The sequence below is a fragment of the Eptesicus fuscus genome, chromosome 6, assembly GCF_027574615.1.
Source record: "Eptesicus fuscus isolate TK198812 chromosome 6, DD_ASM_mEF_20220401, whole genome shotgun sequence".
Lineage (NCBI taxonomy): Eukaryota > Metazoa > Chordata > Mammalia > Chiroptera > Vespertilionidae > Eptesicus > Eptesicus fuscus.
The window spans coordinates 22,499,927-22,518,581 of record NC_072478.1 but is presented as its reverse complement, the minus strand read 5'-3'; the positions used below and the strand labels follow the sequence as shown (position 1 = coordinate 22,518,581).

The 18,655-nt window shown below is 40.6% G+C and overlaps 1 protein-coding gene across 1 annotated transcript; it reads right to left on the bottom strand.

Annotated features, from left to right (window-relative positions):
* Positions 1-4,383: 4,383 nt before the first annotated feature.
* Positions 4,384-17,258, bottom strand: LOC103304372 (zinc finger protein 14-like). Its single transcript, XM_054718340.1, has 5 exons — positions 17,228-17,258; positions 7,822-7,948; positions 7,341-7,413; positions 6,017-6,319; positions 4,384-5,941 (listed from the first exon to the last, which is right to left on the bottom strand). Exons 1-5 carry the CDS (start codon positions 17,228-17,230, stop codon positions 4,384-4,386), a joined length of 2,064 nt encoding a protein of 687 aa, XP_054574315.1. The 5' UTR covers positions 17,231-17,258.
* Between the last annotated feature and the right edge of the window lie 1,397 nt (positions 17,259-18,655).

Below are 18,655 nucleotides of genomic sequence, written 5' to 3'. Positions count from 1 at the left end.
CCTGAATGAGCTTTCTGGAATGCCCCACAAATACACTCTTATTCCCTTTCAGAATCCAACTCATCTTTCAAGATCCCAGCCAAACAAAACTTGTTCTCTGTAAAACTTGTCCAGACAAGTCTTTTCTAGCTACTTGAAAACTCCTATGAAACATACTACCCCTTGCACTGACCGGTGTGGCTCAGTAGATAAGAGCATCGGCCTGCGGACTTAAGGGTCCCAGGTTCGATACCGGTCAAGGGCATGTACCTTGGTTGTGGGCACATCCCCAGTAGGAGGTGTGCAGGAGGCAGCTGATCGATGTTTCTCTCTCCTTCTCCCTTCCTCTCTGTAAAAAATCAATAAAAGATGTTTTTTAAAAAAAGAAAAAGAAAAGAAAAAAGAAACATACTACCCTTAATATTTAGTTGCAATATTTCTCATGCTGCCTTGTATTATTTTGCAAGACTACATTGAAGGGGTTGGGCCTACAATAGTGTCTTTTCCCTGTCTCGTATTTGATGCTCAAGAAATACATAATGTCGCCGAAACCAGTTTGGCTCAGTGGATAGAGTGTTGGCCTGTGGACTGAAAGGTCCCAGGTTCGATTCCGGTCAAGGGCATGTACCTTGGTTGCAGGCACATCCCCAGTGGGGGGTGTGCAAGAGGCAGCTGGTCAATGTTTCTCTCTCATCGATGTTTCTAACTCTTTATCCCTCTTCCTCACTGTAATAAATCAATAAAATATATTTTAAAAAAAGAAATACATAATGTCTATATCAAATACTGTCCAATGGATCGCACAGGAAATATAATAAATCCATACAAATAGTACCCATCCTTCTCTAATTCACATCTGCAAGTGAAAGGGAAAATGCATCCTTATACAAATAATCTCTTCATTTTCACCATTAATAACTACATTGCTACCTGTAGAACATATCTCTTCTCTCTTGTGACAGTAACTCTGTTTTTGTTGGGGACCCACCATCTACCTCTGCATTAAGTCTCAATGGGAACATCTTTCAATACTCTTCACCCTCCTCTGGCCTAGGGGTGGTCATGGGACTAAAGAGATCTGGGCAATTCAACTCTGTGGGCAGTAGAGCCAAGGGAGACCCTGGTTAACATGGATCCATTCCAGGGCAGACCCTGACAGGACTTGAGCTGCCCTTGTGGGTCCTTTCAGAGGCCTGTGTTCATCTGCCCCATTTCAGAGAAATGCCTGCCTTCCTTAAGTTAGACAGAGTTCCTTTTACTGCTTGCAAACAATTAACTTCAACTAAAAATCCTTCACCTTTTTGAAGTCGCTGAAGTGTCTGGGCCTATGACATGGAAGATCATGTTTAGCTTTTTACTGAATGGTAACATTGATATCCACAAAATACCAAAGCAGGCAACTTGCTCAGATTGACAGTGATTTAGCTACGTTGAAACAGATTTCTAGAATTGTACTCATTGTAAAGCTAAAAGCTACAGATCCAAGGACTCAGGGGTAGCTAAGCATCAACCAAAAAGCATTTAACAAAAAACAACAAAAAACTACACACACACAAATAAAAACCATTCACTGCATGCATTTTTCCAAGTCTCTCATTTTACTTATTCATTTTATATCCATACATTGTCAGTTCATGAACACCACCCTTAGAAATTTAGAATTAAATTGTCCTTAAAGTTTATTTCATTCTCTACAAGATATATATTTTTAAACTAACATTTTTATTAATTTCAGAGAGGGAGAGATAGAAACATCAATGATGAGAGAATATCAATGATTGGCTGCCTCCTTGTCACCCCCTACCATGCATTGAGCCAACAATCCAGGCATATCCCCTTGACTGGAATTGAACCAGGGATGCTTCAATCCAGTCCAATGCTCTATCCACTGAGCCAAACTGGCCAGGGCCAAACTGTCTTTAAATATGAGTCTCAAATATACTTCCAGGTAAAAAAGGAGGAATTTTTAGTCTTATTAAAAATTGTTTATTATTTATCGAGATTAATTTAACAATGGTAACTACCATCTAAGCTCTTGTAAAACTGGAATTGTGTTTCATAGGTCTTGCCTAATGGACCTTATTCAGTGATAAGATCATAGTAATATTTCTATTAACTTATTAATCCAAATTAGTGCTTTAATCTCTCTCAACTTTGTATATTCAAAGGTCATCTTATTTTGTGCCAATAGGGTAACTCCGTTGACTCTAGGTCAAATGTTTCCCTTTAAAATGTTGCAATATACTTAAGAAAAGATTTTCTGCAATTATGCTATCACTACGTACACTGTAAACTAGTAATCTGCTTTGGATCCATCTATGAAAGGAGACTCAAAAATCCTTTCATTCCTACCATGGCTGCCTAAATTCAAAACATCCATTGTTTTTCTCCAAAGTCGGTTTCCTGGGGATGAGAGCCACAGGTCTGCCCGTAGGATGCTGGCAGCTGGCCTGCGTGTTGCAGCCACTCCAGGTCCCACAGCCCTTCAGAGCCAAGAGAGGGGACCTGTAAGGAGGGGAAATTTGCCCTGCACATGACAGTGGGACATAGTGGAGTACAGAAGCTGGGCCCCCAGGCCACACACAGAGCCTGGACTGTGAGGACAGGCGCAATGCTCAGTTCCAGGAGCAGAAGCGCACTCACTGTACGTGGGCTGGGCACCTTCCTGGGACCCAGCCCCCACACAGCAGCACACCCTGGTAGGGAACCAGGAAAATAAGGCCAAAACCTATGTGTCAGGGATCCTCTCCCACCCTGGTGCATCCTCGTGCAACCCCACGCTGTGGGCCAGGCCCACTCATGAGGCTTCCTTTCATTACATCTTCTAAGATGTGTGACACATTGGAAGGTTTTCCCACATTGCTTACATTCATAAGGTTTTCCCCCAGGATGTGTTCTTCCATGCTTTCTATGAGACTTGGAGAAACTAAAAACTTAACCACATTCCTTTAATTCATAGAGCCTTTTTCCACTGTGTATGCTTAAATGTGCAGGAGGCAACCAATTGACTTGTTTCTCTCACACCAGTATCACTGTCTTTCCCTCTGACTTCCACTCTCTCAATAGAAAAATATCCTCAGGTGAGGATTAAAATAAAGAACTAGGATGGTCAAAGGCTTTTCTATACTCTACACGATAGGGCTTATTTTCAGTGAGAGTTCTTTCATTCATTATGATTTCTCTCCACTATTAGTGTTTTTGTGATTTTGAAGGGAACTGGGATGAATAAACACTTTCCTCCATGGCTTACATTCATAGGGTTTTTCCTTATTATGAGTTCTTCCATGATATAAGAGGGAACTTGAAGAAGAGAAAGTTTTAGCACATTCCTTACATTCATAGGGTTTTCCCTCATTATGAGTTCTTTCATGATGGTGGAGGGATCCTGGACAAGAGGAAATTTTACCACTATCGTTACATTCATGGTGTTTTTCCCAAGTATGAATTTTTTCATGATTTTTAAGCAAAGATGGATGTAGGAAAGTTTTACTACATTCATGAGGCATCTTTCCATGATGAGTTATTTTATGTTCTCGAAGATGTCTGGCAGAAAAGGCTTTCTCACATTCCTTACAGTCATAGAGTTTCTTCCCAGTATGCACTCTTTCATGATTTTGAAGAGAAGCGGAATATATGAAAGTTTTCCTAAATTTCTGACATTCATATGGTTTCTCCCCAGTATGCATTTTTTCATGATTCCTAAGAAGATGCAGAAAGACTAAAAGCCTTACCACATTGCTGACATACATGGGGCTTTTTTCCAGGGTATGTTGCTTCATGATATTGGAGGGAAGCTGCAAAAGATATACCTTTACCATTATGCTTACATTCTTAGGGTTTTGATACAATATGAATTTTTTCATGCCTTCTAAGTAGAGGGATAAGGAAAGGTTTTACCACATTGCTTCCATTCATGAGGCTTCTTTCTGTCATGACTTCTTTTGTTTTCCAAGAGAGCTGTTACAATGGAAGGCTTTCCCATATCGTTTACATTGATAGGGTTTTCCCCGTTTGCTTTCTTTCATAATATCGAAGGAAAGTTGAAGACCAAAATTTACCACATAGCTTACATTCATAGGGGTTTTACCCAGAATGGGTTGATAACTTCTAAGGGAACAGAGATGATTGAATGTTCTACCACATTCCTTACGTTCAGAAGGCTTCTTTCCATCATGAATTCTTTTGTGATATCCAAGAGAGCTGTGCAAACTGAAGACTTTCCTACGTTGCTTACATTTATAAGTTTTTTCCTTATTATGAGTCCTTTCATGACTTTGCAGGGAAAATAGATAAGAGAAATCTTTATCACAATGATTACATTCATAATATTTTGTGCCAGTATGAGTACTTTCATGAAGATGGAGGTGATATTGATCATAAAATGTTTTACCACATTGTGTACATTCATGAGGCTTCTTTCCGGCATGACTTTTTTTTATGATTTGCAAGAGAGCTGGGGAAAAAGAAGGCTTTCCCACATTGCTTACATTGATAAGGTTTTTCCCCAGTATGCATTCCTTTGTGATATTTAAGGGAAGCTGAACCAGAGAAAAGTTTCCCACATACCTTACATTTATAAGGTTTTTCCCCAGTATGGGTTCTTTCATGATTTTGAAGAGAAGATCGATAATAGAAACCTTTACCACAATGCTTACATTCATAGCGTTTTACCGGAGTATGAGTTCTTTCGTGCTCTCTAAGGGAAGAGGGCCGACGGAATGTTTTACCACATTCCTTACATTCATGAGGCTTCTTTCCGTCATGATTTTTTCTATGTTTTTTAAGAGAGCTGCTAGAATGGAAGGCTTTCCCACATTGTTTACATTTATAGGGTTTCTCTCCAGTATGGATCCTTTCATGATTTCTAAGAAAAGTGGAATGTATGAAAGCTTTCCCACATTGTTTACATTCAAAGGGTTTCTCCCCAGTATGCATTCTTTCATGATTTTTAAGGAAATAGGGATAAGGGAAAGTTTTACCACATGCCTTACATTCATGAGGCTTCTTGCTGTCATGATTTTTTTTATGTTTAACAAGAGAGCTGCTAGAATGGAAGGCTTTCCCACATTGTTTACATTTATAGGGTTTCTCTCCAGTATGAATCCTTTCATGATTTCTAAGAAAAGTGGAATGTATGAAAGCTTTCCCACATTGTTTACATTCAAAGGGTTTCTCCCCAGTATGCATTCTTTCATGATTTTTAAGGAAAGAGGGATAAGGGAAAGTTTTACCACATTCCTTACATTCATGAGGCTTCTTTCCATCATGATTTTTTCTATGTTTTTTAAGAGAGCTGCTAGAATGGAAGGCTTTCCCACATTGTTTACATTTATAGGGTTTCTCTCCAGTATGGATCCTTTCATGATTTCTAAGAAAAGTGGAATGTATGAAAGCTTTCCCACATTGTTTACATTCAAAGGGTTTCTCCCCAGTATGTATTCTTTCATGATTTTTAAGGAAAGAGGGATAAGCGAAAGTTTTACCACATGCCTTACATTCATGAGGCTTCTTGCTGTCATGATTTTTTTTATGTTTAACAAGAGAGCTGCTATAATGGAAGGCTTTCCCACATTGTTTACATTTATAGGGTTTCTCTCCAGTATGGATCCTTTCATGATTTCTAAGAAAAGTGGAATGTATGAAAGCTTTTCCACATTGTTTACATTCAAAGGGTTTCTCCCCAGTATGCATTCTTTCATGATTTCTAAGAGAACTGGGATGTTTGAAAGCTATCTCACATTGCTTACATTCATAGGGCTTTTCGCCAGTATGAGTTCTTTCATGAATTTTAAGGAAAGAGGGATAAAGGAAAGTTTTACCACATTCCTTACATTCATGAGACTTCTTTCCGGCATGACTTCTTTTATGTTTTCCAAGAGAGCTGAGCCAACTGAAGACATTCCCACATTCATAAGGTTTCTCACCAGTACGAGTTCTTTCAGGATTTCTAAGAGAAGTGGAACTGAAGGCTTTTCCAGACTTCTTATATTGATAGGGCTTTTCTGCAGTGAGCGCTCCTTCATTTTCTCCAGAATACTTGGGAGAACTGAAAGCTTTGCCATGTTGTTTACTTTGATATGGTTTCTCTCTCCTATGAGTATTTTTATGAAGTTTAAAGAAAATGAGACGATTATAGCCTTTCCCACATTGCTCACACTCATATGGTTTCCCAGGAACATGCGTCCTTTCATGATTTCTAAGGGAAGCTGAATAGTAGAAAGTTTTCCCATTGGGGCTGCCTTCATGGCTCTGAATATGTCGGTGAGGCTTTAAAGCTTTCTCAGGCTCCTTATATTTATAAGGTTTTTCTTCATATTCCTGACACAGGTACAGTTTGCGTCTAATGTGAGAGCTCAGGTGATTATTCAAGGATAAAGAACGTATGAAGAGTTGCCTACACAACCTGCATTTAGGTTGTTTTATTTCAGGAATTTCCTTCTTTTCATTATGATTTGGAATTTGGCAGAAGTTTTCTCTGCATTGACTACCATCCTTCCTTGTCCAGATTCTCTCTATCATATGACTGCTGTAAAAATCAGAAGCATATTAATACTCTATTAATGATTTAATATTTATTAATAGCATCACAATTACATTTTTACCATTTTCAAAGAAAGAGTGGGGTTTCTGAACATTCCATTTTTTGAAAGTGGATATCTTAAAACTCCTGATATAAGCTGTATCATAGATCTTCTGAAAACACTTATATTCACTAATGGTACTTCTGTATATTGGTTCCAAGTGAAATTATATTTTATATACTGCACATATAGGTCATATTTAAGAAATAACATTTTGATGAGAATATTCTAAAAATCAATACATTTAAAACTGGACTGACACAATTGGATTATCTGTTTTTAAGATTCTTTTGTGGACCAGGCCCATATGGCTCAGTGGTTCAGGATGGACCCACCCACCAAGGGCTTACCAGTTCAATTCTCTGAAAGGGAACATGGGCAGACTGCAGACTTATTTAACCCAGTACAGGGCATACAGAAGGCAGCCTATTGGTTTTTCTATCTCTCCCTCTCACCTCCACATACTAAAATCAAAAACATATTTTTGCACCACCAGCGAGGCTCAGTGGTTGAGCACTGACTTCTGAACCATGTGATCATAGTTCAATTTCTGGTCAGGGCACATTCCCAGGTTCTGGACATGATTCCAAATGTGGGGCATGCAGGAGGCAGCCATCAATAATTCTCTCTCATCGTTGATGTTTCTTTCTCATTCTCCCTCTTCCTACCTCTCTGAAATAAATTTTTAAAATATTAAATAAATAAATAAAATATATAAAAACATATTTAAGAAAACACACAAAGATGCTCTTAATGCTTTATCATGTCAATGCGACTCACCTAAGATTTCTCCTATGATTTTCATACTGATCTTCACTGTCATGGTCATCACATTGTTCTTCTAAAATACATGCTAGAAAAAGTATTATAAACTATTAAAGAATATAAAAAATGGCTAGATTTTAGGGACACAATGAGCTGTGATCATTCCTAGTTTAATTATCAATGTACTCCTTTTCCATATTTCAGTTCTTCAAACAGCATTAATGAGCAAGCAACACTAGTTTTCTAACTGACTAATTAAGTAACAAGTTGTTGCAGGCCAAAGTTGCTCTGTGGTTGACCATCAACCTATGAATCGGTATGAACTGGGAGGTCACAGGTCAATTTCCAGTAGGACCAGTATGCAGGCTAGATCCCCAGTGTGAGTCTCACAGGAGATACCCAATCAGTGATTCTCTCATCATTGATTTTTCTCTCATTCTCTCCCTCTCTAAAATAAAAAATATATATATTTTAAAAAATAATTTATGATACCTACCTACAGATGCTAGGTTCCAGAAGGTTTCCAGCATCACATCTGTGTAGAGTTTCTTCTGGGTGGGATCCAGGAAAGCCCACTCCTCCATGGTGAACTCCACATTAACATCCTCAAAGGCCACTGAGTCCTAAAACATCCCACATATACATATAGGAGAATGGGTGAGACAGACAGCACTGGGAACTTATACGTAATTCATAAGAAGTTCACATAGGACACGAGGTCCCCAACTCTCAGTCTATGACTTGATTATAGTAAGACTATTATTAATTTGCTTCACTCACTTCCTCAAGAACACATGGAACTTATTGATAGGATTTCCTGGGATCACTTCGTCTTCATTGCTCTCTAATGTCAGGGAAAACAGCACCTTGAACAACTTCTAGAGTAATACATTTAAATACTACAATTTTAAGCCCATCCATTCCTTGTGAGAAAATCTCCATTATAACCACCATTTGATGCAGCCGTCCATGAAACATACTGTCTTGTCTGCATAAAGTAATAGAGTCTGTGAACACAGTAAAGGCCTGGTAGCTTGCTCTTCTATTCTCATCACCAAACAGGAGAGGCCAGGCCGTGTGTGGAAATTCAAATGGGAACAAAATGTACTTGGCCATATTGTCCTGAAGTACACCAGATTATTAGAAGTAGTTAGATACACCTGAATGAATGAAAATATTCTTACGGAGGAGAATGAACGATCATTTGTTTTTATATTATTTGTTAGTAACTCAGCTTGACCTTCTTTTGCCTCTCTCATTTCATAGAGATAGGCCGTTACAGTTAGAAATCAGGCATGGGCAAGACAGGGCAACTTAGTCCTCTACAAAAGTCCTCTACTCATGAGCCTGAGGGTTACTTCATACTGATTTATAGGACACATGGACACGTATATTGAAATCGTAAGATCACACTCAAAAGAAGTCTTTCTGGCAGAACTGTGACACTCTAACCGGGGCCTGGACCTTGAGGAACAATTTAAGACTTGGCATGTACAAGGGCCTTTATTGATATCTGCAATATTTTCATGTTGGAATTAGTTTTACCTGAAACTAATATAAAATAAAATTAAATGTAAACTGTAATTAGAATGTAAACTGTAATTGGAAGTACACAGTATATGGTGTTTATGGAGAGGAAAAATTAATATAATTAAAATGTCCATAGTACCCAAAGCAATCTATAGCTTCAATGTAATTCCTATCAAGATACCCATGATGAAACTCACATAACTAGAATATTCAAAAATTTTACATAGACCACAAAACACCCTGAATAGCAACAACAATCTTGAGAAAGAAGAACAAATGTGGAAGAATCACACTACCTAATATTGAACTGTACTACAAGGCCACAGTAATCAAAACAGCACGGTCTTGGCCTAAAAACAGCATATAAATCAGTGGAATGGAACAGAGAGCCTAGAGATAAGATTCTAAGGCTAATGTCCCAGTCCACTGTAGGATTTTTTTTCTGTTTCTGTTTTTAACATCTCTTCTATTTTTTTAATACCTTTTTATTTATTTCAGAGAAGAAAAGAGAGGAAGACACAGATACAAGCATCAATGACAAGAGGGAATCATTGACTGGCTGCCTTCTGCACGTTAGACGGAGCCCACAACCCAGGCATGTGCCCTTGACCAGAATCGAACCTGGGACTCTGGTCCACAGGCCGGTGCTCTATCCACTAAGCCAAACTGGCTAGGACAATAGCTCTTCTTATAGGTAAGATTTCATGTTGTTAGACTACTCAAAAAGAAAAAAAATATGGGAAATAATTATCTAAACCCCACAAGTCTTTTTCCTAGGAGGATTAGACCTGTAGAAGTGCCTTCCACAAGGCTGCAAAAATAGTAGTAGGGGGCCACTCCCATTTTTTCAAAAAGAAGAAAAAAATTAAAGGCCAGTGATTTATCTCTGTTACAAAATTTGACAAGATAATGCCTTGGGTAATAATGATTGGCTTTAAAAATCTCAAAAGTAGTAAAAGGAAAATAAATATAACTAAAATGAAGGGTATATGATAAAGCTTTATCAGGGGTACTTATATATGCCTAAACAGTTTTCCAAAGTCTTTGGTAACTTAAAACTTTGGAGTTTGCTGGATTAAATAGTAAAAATTATTAAATATCTAGGTATTTTGAAATTACAGGGTACTGAAATATTAATCTGAATTTGCCTCATATGGAGAATCTAGAGGATGGATTTGAATCTGTTAATGAATAAGTCTTGTATTTTATTTGAAGCAGCTCTTAAAATGTGAATGTATTGCTCATCTGAGGAAAGACAATTACTTACATACTACCTAAAATTAAGATTTTTAAGGGTTAAGAATACTAACTAATTGGAAAGAAAGTATTGCTTTGGTGTAATGGAAGGCATGAGGCATAAATATGCATTTTGAAGGAAAAAGAAAGTGGAATCTAAAGTTGGTTATTTTGAGTTAATAAGGTGTCTGAGAAAGATTTGTGAAAGTGGTAGAAAGTTTGTGGAAGTTGTGGGATTTTTGTGATGAGAAATGTTGAAAGGAAATTGTATAAATGGCACAGGCCAGTAAGCCAGGACCAGGGGAATAGGGAAACTGAGATGGTAAAACAGCAATTTGGAGCCATCTAGTAAATCCCATCTTCCCTAACCAAGGACACTTAAGAGGAAATGATTTGCATTTTGCCTCCCTAACCAGAGGGTATAACCAGAAGGTAAATACTTTATATCAATGTACTCAGAGAGACAAACAGAAATCCAATTAGTGTCATTTGCTGACCACATCCAAGGACAAATGAAGTTAGAGAATAAACCTTATTTAGGGTAGTCCTTTTCTGGTCTGGTAAAAGGGAAAAGATCTTTACTATTTTTCTACCCAGGAAGCAAAAGTTCTATAAATTATTAAAATGGTTATATTAATGAGGAATTTCTTTTAAAGACATCTTTTCATCATGGGAACTTAAGTTTGCTAGCCTATGTTTGTGCTTAATACACTTTGATATATGAACTTTTGGTAAAATAAATTTGACAATCCTTCCAGGGTTTGAATTTTAAGAAACTTTTTCTTGACCTAGAATTGCCTTTAGATCACTCCAGTTGGCTCTGGAATGCCTCAAGTATTTGTTTGCTCTCTCATGAAGGAAAATTGTCTGCTTAAAGCACATGGGAAGAAGCTTTGTCAAATAATAACTATATTATGCTTTCATTTATAGCTCTGTTATTCAGGAATATTGTGTTTTGTAGAAAGGACAATATTCCATGTCATTTGCAAGTATCACTGATTCTTAAGACTTTTTGTTTTTTAGATATAAGGAAGCACTTTTAAAGCAACTTGGTAAATTATATATTTCTCTCCCTACTTGTCCCTCCAGTAATTGATAATTTTTATTAAGTAGCAATAAAGTTCTTTGCATGAATTCAATAAGACCTGTTCCAATTGTAGCTATATTAACCAAGGAAAACTGATAATGGGCCTGCTTATAGCAGCCCTGGCTTCACTGCCTTTTGCAGACCTTTGTCCACCCAGCATTCCACGGGAATCCCTCACAATCCACAAGGGCAGGCCACCATTGAACGTGCCCTCGGTACCCTGAAGGGTATGTTAGTAAAAAAAGGGGGCTAGAGGGAATATGGGACTGAAGGACCCTGCTATACTACTATCTAAAGCATTCTTTATCCTTAATTTTTTGAATCTGAATGATCATTTTTAATCCTCTGTGAAACAGTATGTGAACAAAAGAAGCCACCTGCTAACCTGACAAGCTCAGGGGAGGCCTGTGTGGCAGTCTTGAAAACTCAGAGGCCTAAAATAACCACAAAAGATGGTCTGAAAATTAAATATTTAACTACAAACAGGTTATAGTGGGTAGTCATTCCTAAGCTGATATCTTCCCTGACAAAGATCAACTTAGATCTTCTTTTCTGAGCCCATTTGCCTTTTTGCCTCTAAGATAACATATCTGTGAGATGTCTGGGTAACTTGTAACTTCCTTCTTTTGCTGGAGCCCCTGGGGCACAACCAAATGTGGTGGGCGCCAGGACAGATACTTTAAATTCCTTCATTATCATGTTAATTGTTCCTGTACCCACCTAAGTATGTGTCCATCATTTTACTCTTTATCCAATCCCAGGGGTTTCCCACCGTTTGACTTTATCCCACCTCCTTAATCCGTCACCAATGAATTTCATGTAGCCGACCTATGTCCCTCCTTTGATGGCAATGTAGAAATACAGATGTAACCCACCATTTCCTCGGAGCATTATCTCAATTCATTGAGGTTCTGCTTCCCGGCATATGTGGACAGTTTGGCTCAAATAAACTCACTAAAATTCTTTACAGGTTTCAATGTTTTTTTTCGTTAACAAGTACTTGACCTCAATAACCCCGTATCAGAAACCACAAGTCTGGTGGGAGATGTAGACACTAAACACTGGATGGGACCAATGAATTATTAACATGGGGGAGAAGATATGCATGTGTTTCTAGCCCCACAGGGCCGCTGTGGATTCCAACTCGCCAGATTAAACCCTGCCATGGCATGGCATGGGACCAGTCCTCTTCCAGAAGTGAAAAATTTGGGCCTAGGGACTCCGCAGCCCCGAACCATGTGCCTTCCCCACAACCAGAATAATCTGGGGAATGATGATGAAGCTCATAACATAACAGAGAACCAAGAAATTGAACCAAGCCATTACACTCCATTAATATTTGACAAAGGTGGCCAGAGCATACAATGGAGTCAAGAGAGTCTTTTCAATAAATGTTGTTAGGAAAATTGGACAGGTACATGCAAAAGAAATGAAACTAGACTACCAACTTACACCATACACAAGAATAAACTCAAAATGGATAAAAGACTTAAATTCAATGTTAAGTCGTGAAACCATAGAAATCCTAGAAGAAACCATAGGCAGCAAAATCTGAGACATTTCTCATAGCAGAATGTTTATAGACATATCTCCTAAGGCAAAGGAAACAAATGAAAAAATTAACAAATGGGACTACATCAAAATATAAATCTTCTGCACAGCCAAAGAAACCATCAATAAAACGAAAAGGGAGCCCACTGTATGGGAAAACATATTTAGCAATAATACATCTAATAAAGGGTTAGTATCCAAAATATATAAAAAATTCATACAACTTAACAGAAGGAAGACAAACAATCCAATATAAAAAGATGGCCAAGAGACAGATTAAAATATGCTCAAAGTCACTCATCATTCGAGAGATGAAAATCAATAGGACAATGAAGTATCACCTCACACCTTGTCAGAATGGCTGCCATCAACAAATCAACAAATGACAAGTGCTGGTGAGCATGGGGAGAAAAGGGAACCCTAGTACACTGCATGTGGGAATGCAGACTGGTGCAACCATTATGGAAAACAGTATGGAGTTTCCTAAAAAATTAAATACGGATCTGTCATTTGACTCAGTGATCCCACTTCAAGAAATATATGCTAAGAAAACCTGAAACACCAATCAGAAACAATGTATGCACCCCTATGTTCAAAGCAGCACAATTTACAATAGCTAAGATCTGCAAACAGCCCAAGTGCCCATCAGCAGATGAGTGCATAAGAAAGCTGTGGTTTGTTTATACCACAGAATACTATGCAGCAGTAAAAAAGAACTATCTCTTTCCATTTGAGACAACATGAAGGGACCTGGACTATATCATGCTAAGTGAAATAAATCAGGCAGAAAAAGACAAGTATCACATGATCTCTCTCATATGTGGAATCTAAGTAACAAAAAATCAACTGATAAAAGGAGTGGATCCAGAGACATGAGAGCCTGGAAGAGAGTGCAGAATCTCAGAGGGAAGGCAGGGGAGGGTGGGTGGGTTGGGAGCTAATCAACTAAAGGCCTTGCGTGTGCATAACCCATGGACACAGACAAAGAGGTGCTGAACTCCTAGGGTAGGGGGCAGAACGGGGGGGGGGGAGGAGGGGGGGGGAAGAGTAATTGGAGAAAAAAAGGCAATATATGTAATACTTTCAACAATAAGGAATTTTTTTTTAAAAAGGAAGTACATGCCCTAGCTGGTTTGGCTCAGTGGATAGAGCATCAGCATGCAGATGAAAGGTCCCAGGTTCCATTCTGGTCAAGGGCATGTACCTTGGTTGCAGGCTCCTCCCTGGCCTGGTCTCTGGTCAGGGCTCCTGCAGGAGGCAACCAATCCATGTGTTTCTCTCTCACATCAATATTTCTCTCTGACTTTGCCTCTGCCACTCTCCCTGAAGAAAATCAATGAAAAATATCCTCAAGTGAGGATTAACAAAGAAAAACAATAGAAAGGAAGCACAAAATGGTAGATACAAAAAAAGTCAGGGGCATGTCAGGTATAGCATAGGAAATGAAGTCAATAATATTCTATTAACCATGCGTGATATCAGATGGGTATTCAACTTATTAAGTTATGTAACTGTCTAATCACTATGTTGACACCTGAAACTAATGTATTGTGTCAACTTATTGAAAAAAAAAAGTGCAAGCCCTAGTCAGTATCACTCAGTGAATAGAGAGAGTATCAGCCTGTGGACTGAAGGGTCCCGAGTTTGATTCCAGTCAAGGGCACACACCTTGGATGCAAACACCCCTCCCAGCCTGGGCCCTGGTTGGGGCAAGTGCAGGAGATAACTAGTCGATGTGTTTCTTTCAAGTCAATATTTCTTTCTGTCTTTCCCTTTCTCTTCCCCTCTCTCCAAAATTCAATGGAAAAGTATCCTCCTGTGAGAGTTAAAAAAAATATTTTTAAGAAAATGGTGCATGATTTGGAAATATCCTAAGTGCCCATCAGTAGATGAGTGGATTAAAAAACTGAGGTACATCTACAAAATGGAATACTACGCTGCTTTAAAAGAAAAGAAGGAACTTTTGCCATTTACAACAGCATGGATGGACCTGCAGAGCATTATGCTAAGTGAAATAAGCCAGTCAGAGAAAGATAAATATCACATGATCTCACTCATATGTGGGATATAATGAACATAAATTGATGAACAAAAATAGATCCAGAGACTAAAAAACACTGAACAGACAGTCCAACCTCAGAAAGAAGGGAGGGGAGGGGAAGAGGGGTAAGAGGTCAACCAAAGGACTTATATGCATGCATATTAGCATAACCAATGGACATGGTCACTGGGGTGATGGGGGCTCTTCGTGTGGGCAGCAGGGGGGTGTCAATAGGGGAAAAAGGAGATATATATAGTACTTTAAAAAATAAAAAAAATGGTACACACACACAGAGGAATATTATTGTATTATTCAGCCATTAGAAAAAGAAATTCTGCCACTTGTAACAACACATTCATGGACCTTGAGGGCAGGATGCTTTGTGAAAAAAGTCAAAAAGAGAGAAATGCCATGTGTTCTCACTTATCTGTGGAACCTTTAAAAAAACAACTCCATAGATAGAGCGCAGATTGATGGTTGCTAGAGGTTGCAGGTGTGGTGTACGGGGGTGAGGTGGGGGTCAAATGGATGAAAGGTGACAAAAGGTACAAACTTCCAGTTATAAAATAAGTCATGGAAATGCAGCTTACAGCACGGTGACTGCAGTGAGTAATACCATATTTCAGATGTGAAAGTTGCTAACAGTAAAACTTAAAAGTTCTCTTTACAAGAAAAAGTATTCTATAAGTCTGTATGGTGACAGATGATAACTAGACTTATTGTGATGGTCACTTCACAATACATACACATATCAAATCATTATGCTGTACACCTTAAACTAATATATGACGATTGTAACTTAATGAAAAATAAAATCCCTTCTATAAAAAAAAGATTACAGTGGATTTGAAAAACTGTAATCACCTAGTGACGTCATACCCATCACAATGTCATCGGGAAATGCATTGCTCAGATGCTTATGATGATGCTGGTGTAAACAAGCTTCCTGTGCGGCCAGTCCTGTGAAAGTCCAGCACATACAGTTACGGTCACTACATAGAAACCTGATGATGAGAAACTGGTTCCTGTATTTGCTATACTATCCTCTTTATCTTTGTGAGCTTTCTACTTAGTGAAAGAAAACTTTGCTGTGAAGCAGTATGCTGTTTGATGCGGGCAGCAGCCTCAGAGGTCTTGTGCTGACTGTGCCTTTTGATTGCATCACTGCCTCCTGGGCTTGACTGAATCTGTTTTTTGTACATTTCCTGGCCTAAGTGTACAGTGTGATAAAGTCTGCAGTTGTGCACAGTAACGTCCTAGGCCTTCATATTCACTCACCAATCACTGACTCCTGCAGAGCAGCCTCCAGTCCTGTAGCCCATTCAGGGTCAGTGCCCACACGGATGTACCATTTTCTACCTTGCACACCACATTTTTACTGCACCTTCTCATAAATGCTTACTACCACTGCATTACAATTGCCTACAGTATTCAGTACAGTAGCATGTTGTGCAGGTTTGCTGCCTAGGACCCACAGGCTACACCATATGGCCTAGGTGTGTAGTAGGCTACACCATGCAGGTGTGTGTAAGAGAACTGAAAACAACAAAACAGCCTCAAGATGGACTCCCCAGGTTCAGGGGTGCATGCCTGTATGTAACTGCAGTTTCACCTCTCCCAGGAGTAAAATTCTAACCCAGTCACTCTGCAACTTGCTGTTCAGCACTAATCTGTCTAAAAGCCTCCTGCTGTTCCTTCCCCTAAGGAAGGTGACCCTGCCTGAAGCAATCCCCTCTTTTCTTTTGCTAATAACCTCTCAAGGCTACTTCCTTTCTGCCTATTGTACACGCCTTCCATTTGAAGAGCTCCTCTGAGATTCTATTTACTAGATGGGATGGGGCCCAATTCTTGAATAGGGAATCAAGCCACTAAGACCTTCCAATTTATAAAGCTGAATTTGTTTTTAAAAGTTTGAAAAGCAACACAAAACAAACAGCTGATAAAGATGCTGTGACTCAGAAGGAAAGTTGGCGGTTAGGATTTCGGGAGAGACTGGAAAAGCAGGCATTGGCTGCAGAGCAGGGCCTGGGGGACAGAGGGTGGACTTGAGAGCCTGCTCCACAAACATCAAAACCCAGGAGAAAACGGGATCCTTCTGGGGAGAAAGGAGGGACAGGGCCCCACAGACCACAGCTCCTCCCAGGCACGAACCGCGGAGACCGAGTCCCCACTGTCCCCACTGACCCTCCACGCGGTCACCGCACCAACTGCGGAGCCGCGGGATGTGGGTGCAGAGCTGCCCAGACTCGCTCCGCAGCCGAAGGCCCTGCCGCGGGGACAAACCGGACCCCGGGTCCCGGCTGGGCCCACACTGCGAGCCCGAGGGGCCTGCGGTTTCAGCGGAGCCCCCGGGCGCCTGGGGTCCGCAGGCCCCGGACCTGACCGAGGAGAGACGGTCCCGCCCCGGCGGCTCCACCCGCCCCTCCTCCCCGTCTCCGCGCCCGGCCGCACACTCACCATTTCTGGTTTCCTGGGCCCCCTGAGTCCCGCCTGCGGTTCCCACCACCTTACAGACCACAGCTCCACAGATGAGGACAGAACTAGGGAGAGAGATCCCGGGGAACTTCAACGCCTTAGCAGAGCGTAGCCCCACCCACCTGCTCCTCAAATAGCCCCACCCACCCACCCCCACCCCAGACCCACCCACCGGCCCCTCAGCAGCTCCACCCACCTGGCGCCCATCTCAGAAGACAGACACTTCGCACCACATTCTGCCTAGCATCTGAGGTGCGCAGGCCTGAGCCCAAAGCAGCCACAACTCCTGTCCAGGGACGTTTGCACTGAGAGGCAGGGCTGAGAGTCCCCAGGGAACAGTGGTCCTTCCTTGCAAACACACACACTGAAAAGGCACCTAATGAATCTGGCTCCATTTTGATCTTTGTTGACAACTGGAGTCTGACGTGTGCATTTGCCAAAAAGGTGCACAGGCTCAGGGACCAGGGATGCCTTAGGGTGGTGTCCTTCCAGAACTACAGCCAGATTCCCAGAAAGAGCATTGAAACCAGAAACAAGCCATCGTGTCCAGCGCTAAAAGTGACTTCTGTGTATTTAGAATGGTTACCTTCAGAAAATGTTTTTCACATGAAAAGATGTGTTCCCACTGGTGATTCAGTCACGGTCCTCTGAGGTCATGAGCCACCCCTTACTTGTGGTTATCTTGTGGGCAGTTCCACAGACCCACGCAGAGCAAGGAGATGGGCCAGGTACAGAGGTCACCAGGGTGGAGAGCCCAGGTGTCCAGCAATGGGCAGTCAATTGTAGGGTGGGACCTTGTCCCCAGGGTGACTTTTCCTCCTCTAGCTCCAGGCCCAGATAAGCAACAAAATGCCAGAGCTGACATCAGGACCAGCTGCATTGAATAATGACCCCTGCTCTGGTTCCAGCCAATCCATCAGTGGAGACTACATCCCTGAATGGACACACCTGGAAAGCTACAGAATATTCCATTCAGTCTTCCCCTGGGACCTCCCCTGAAATCTCCACCCTAAAACCTTTAGGAAGGAGGACCCAGTGGGCTCTCCCTCCCTGGAGCACACTGTACCTTTCCCTTCCCTTCCATCTCCTCCCCCAGGCAGGTTACCATTAGGTTGCACTCCCAATCTCCAAGGGCCCTTCCGTTACCTCCTTAACTCCTTTCCTAAGCCCATTTCTTCTAAGAATTACTTCTCACACCTCTGTAATTTACCCAGTAAATGTTCTCTTACACTTTGGGTCTTGCTCAGAATTCTTTCCTAGCCAGAACCCAAGTACCCAGGCTGCTGAACTCACGTTTGGTCTGAGCCCAGTCAGACACCTGGTGCCATTCCTGTTGCCTACCACAGTTACACTGTTTAATCCAGTAATAATTAGATGCATCAGAAAACTGGGTTCCATCTGTCAATGTAA

What these genes read in the sequence shown, in the direction of transcription:
- LOC103304372 (XM_054718340.1), bottom strand. An exon ending in CTGGAACCTAGCATCTGTAG is followed by an intron (nt 7,414 to 7,821) that starts GTAGGTATCATA and finishes TACTTTTTCTAG; the next exon opens with CATGTATTTTAGAAGAACAA. An exon ending in AAAGCTTTCAGTTCTCCCAA is followed by an intron (nt 5,942 to 6,016) that starts GTATTCTGGAGA and finishes AAAAGCCTTCAG; the next exon opens with TTCCACTTCTCTTAGAAATC.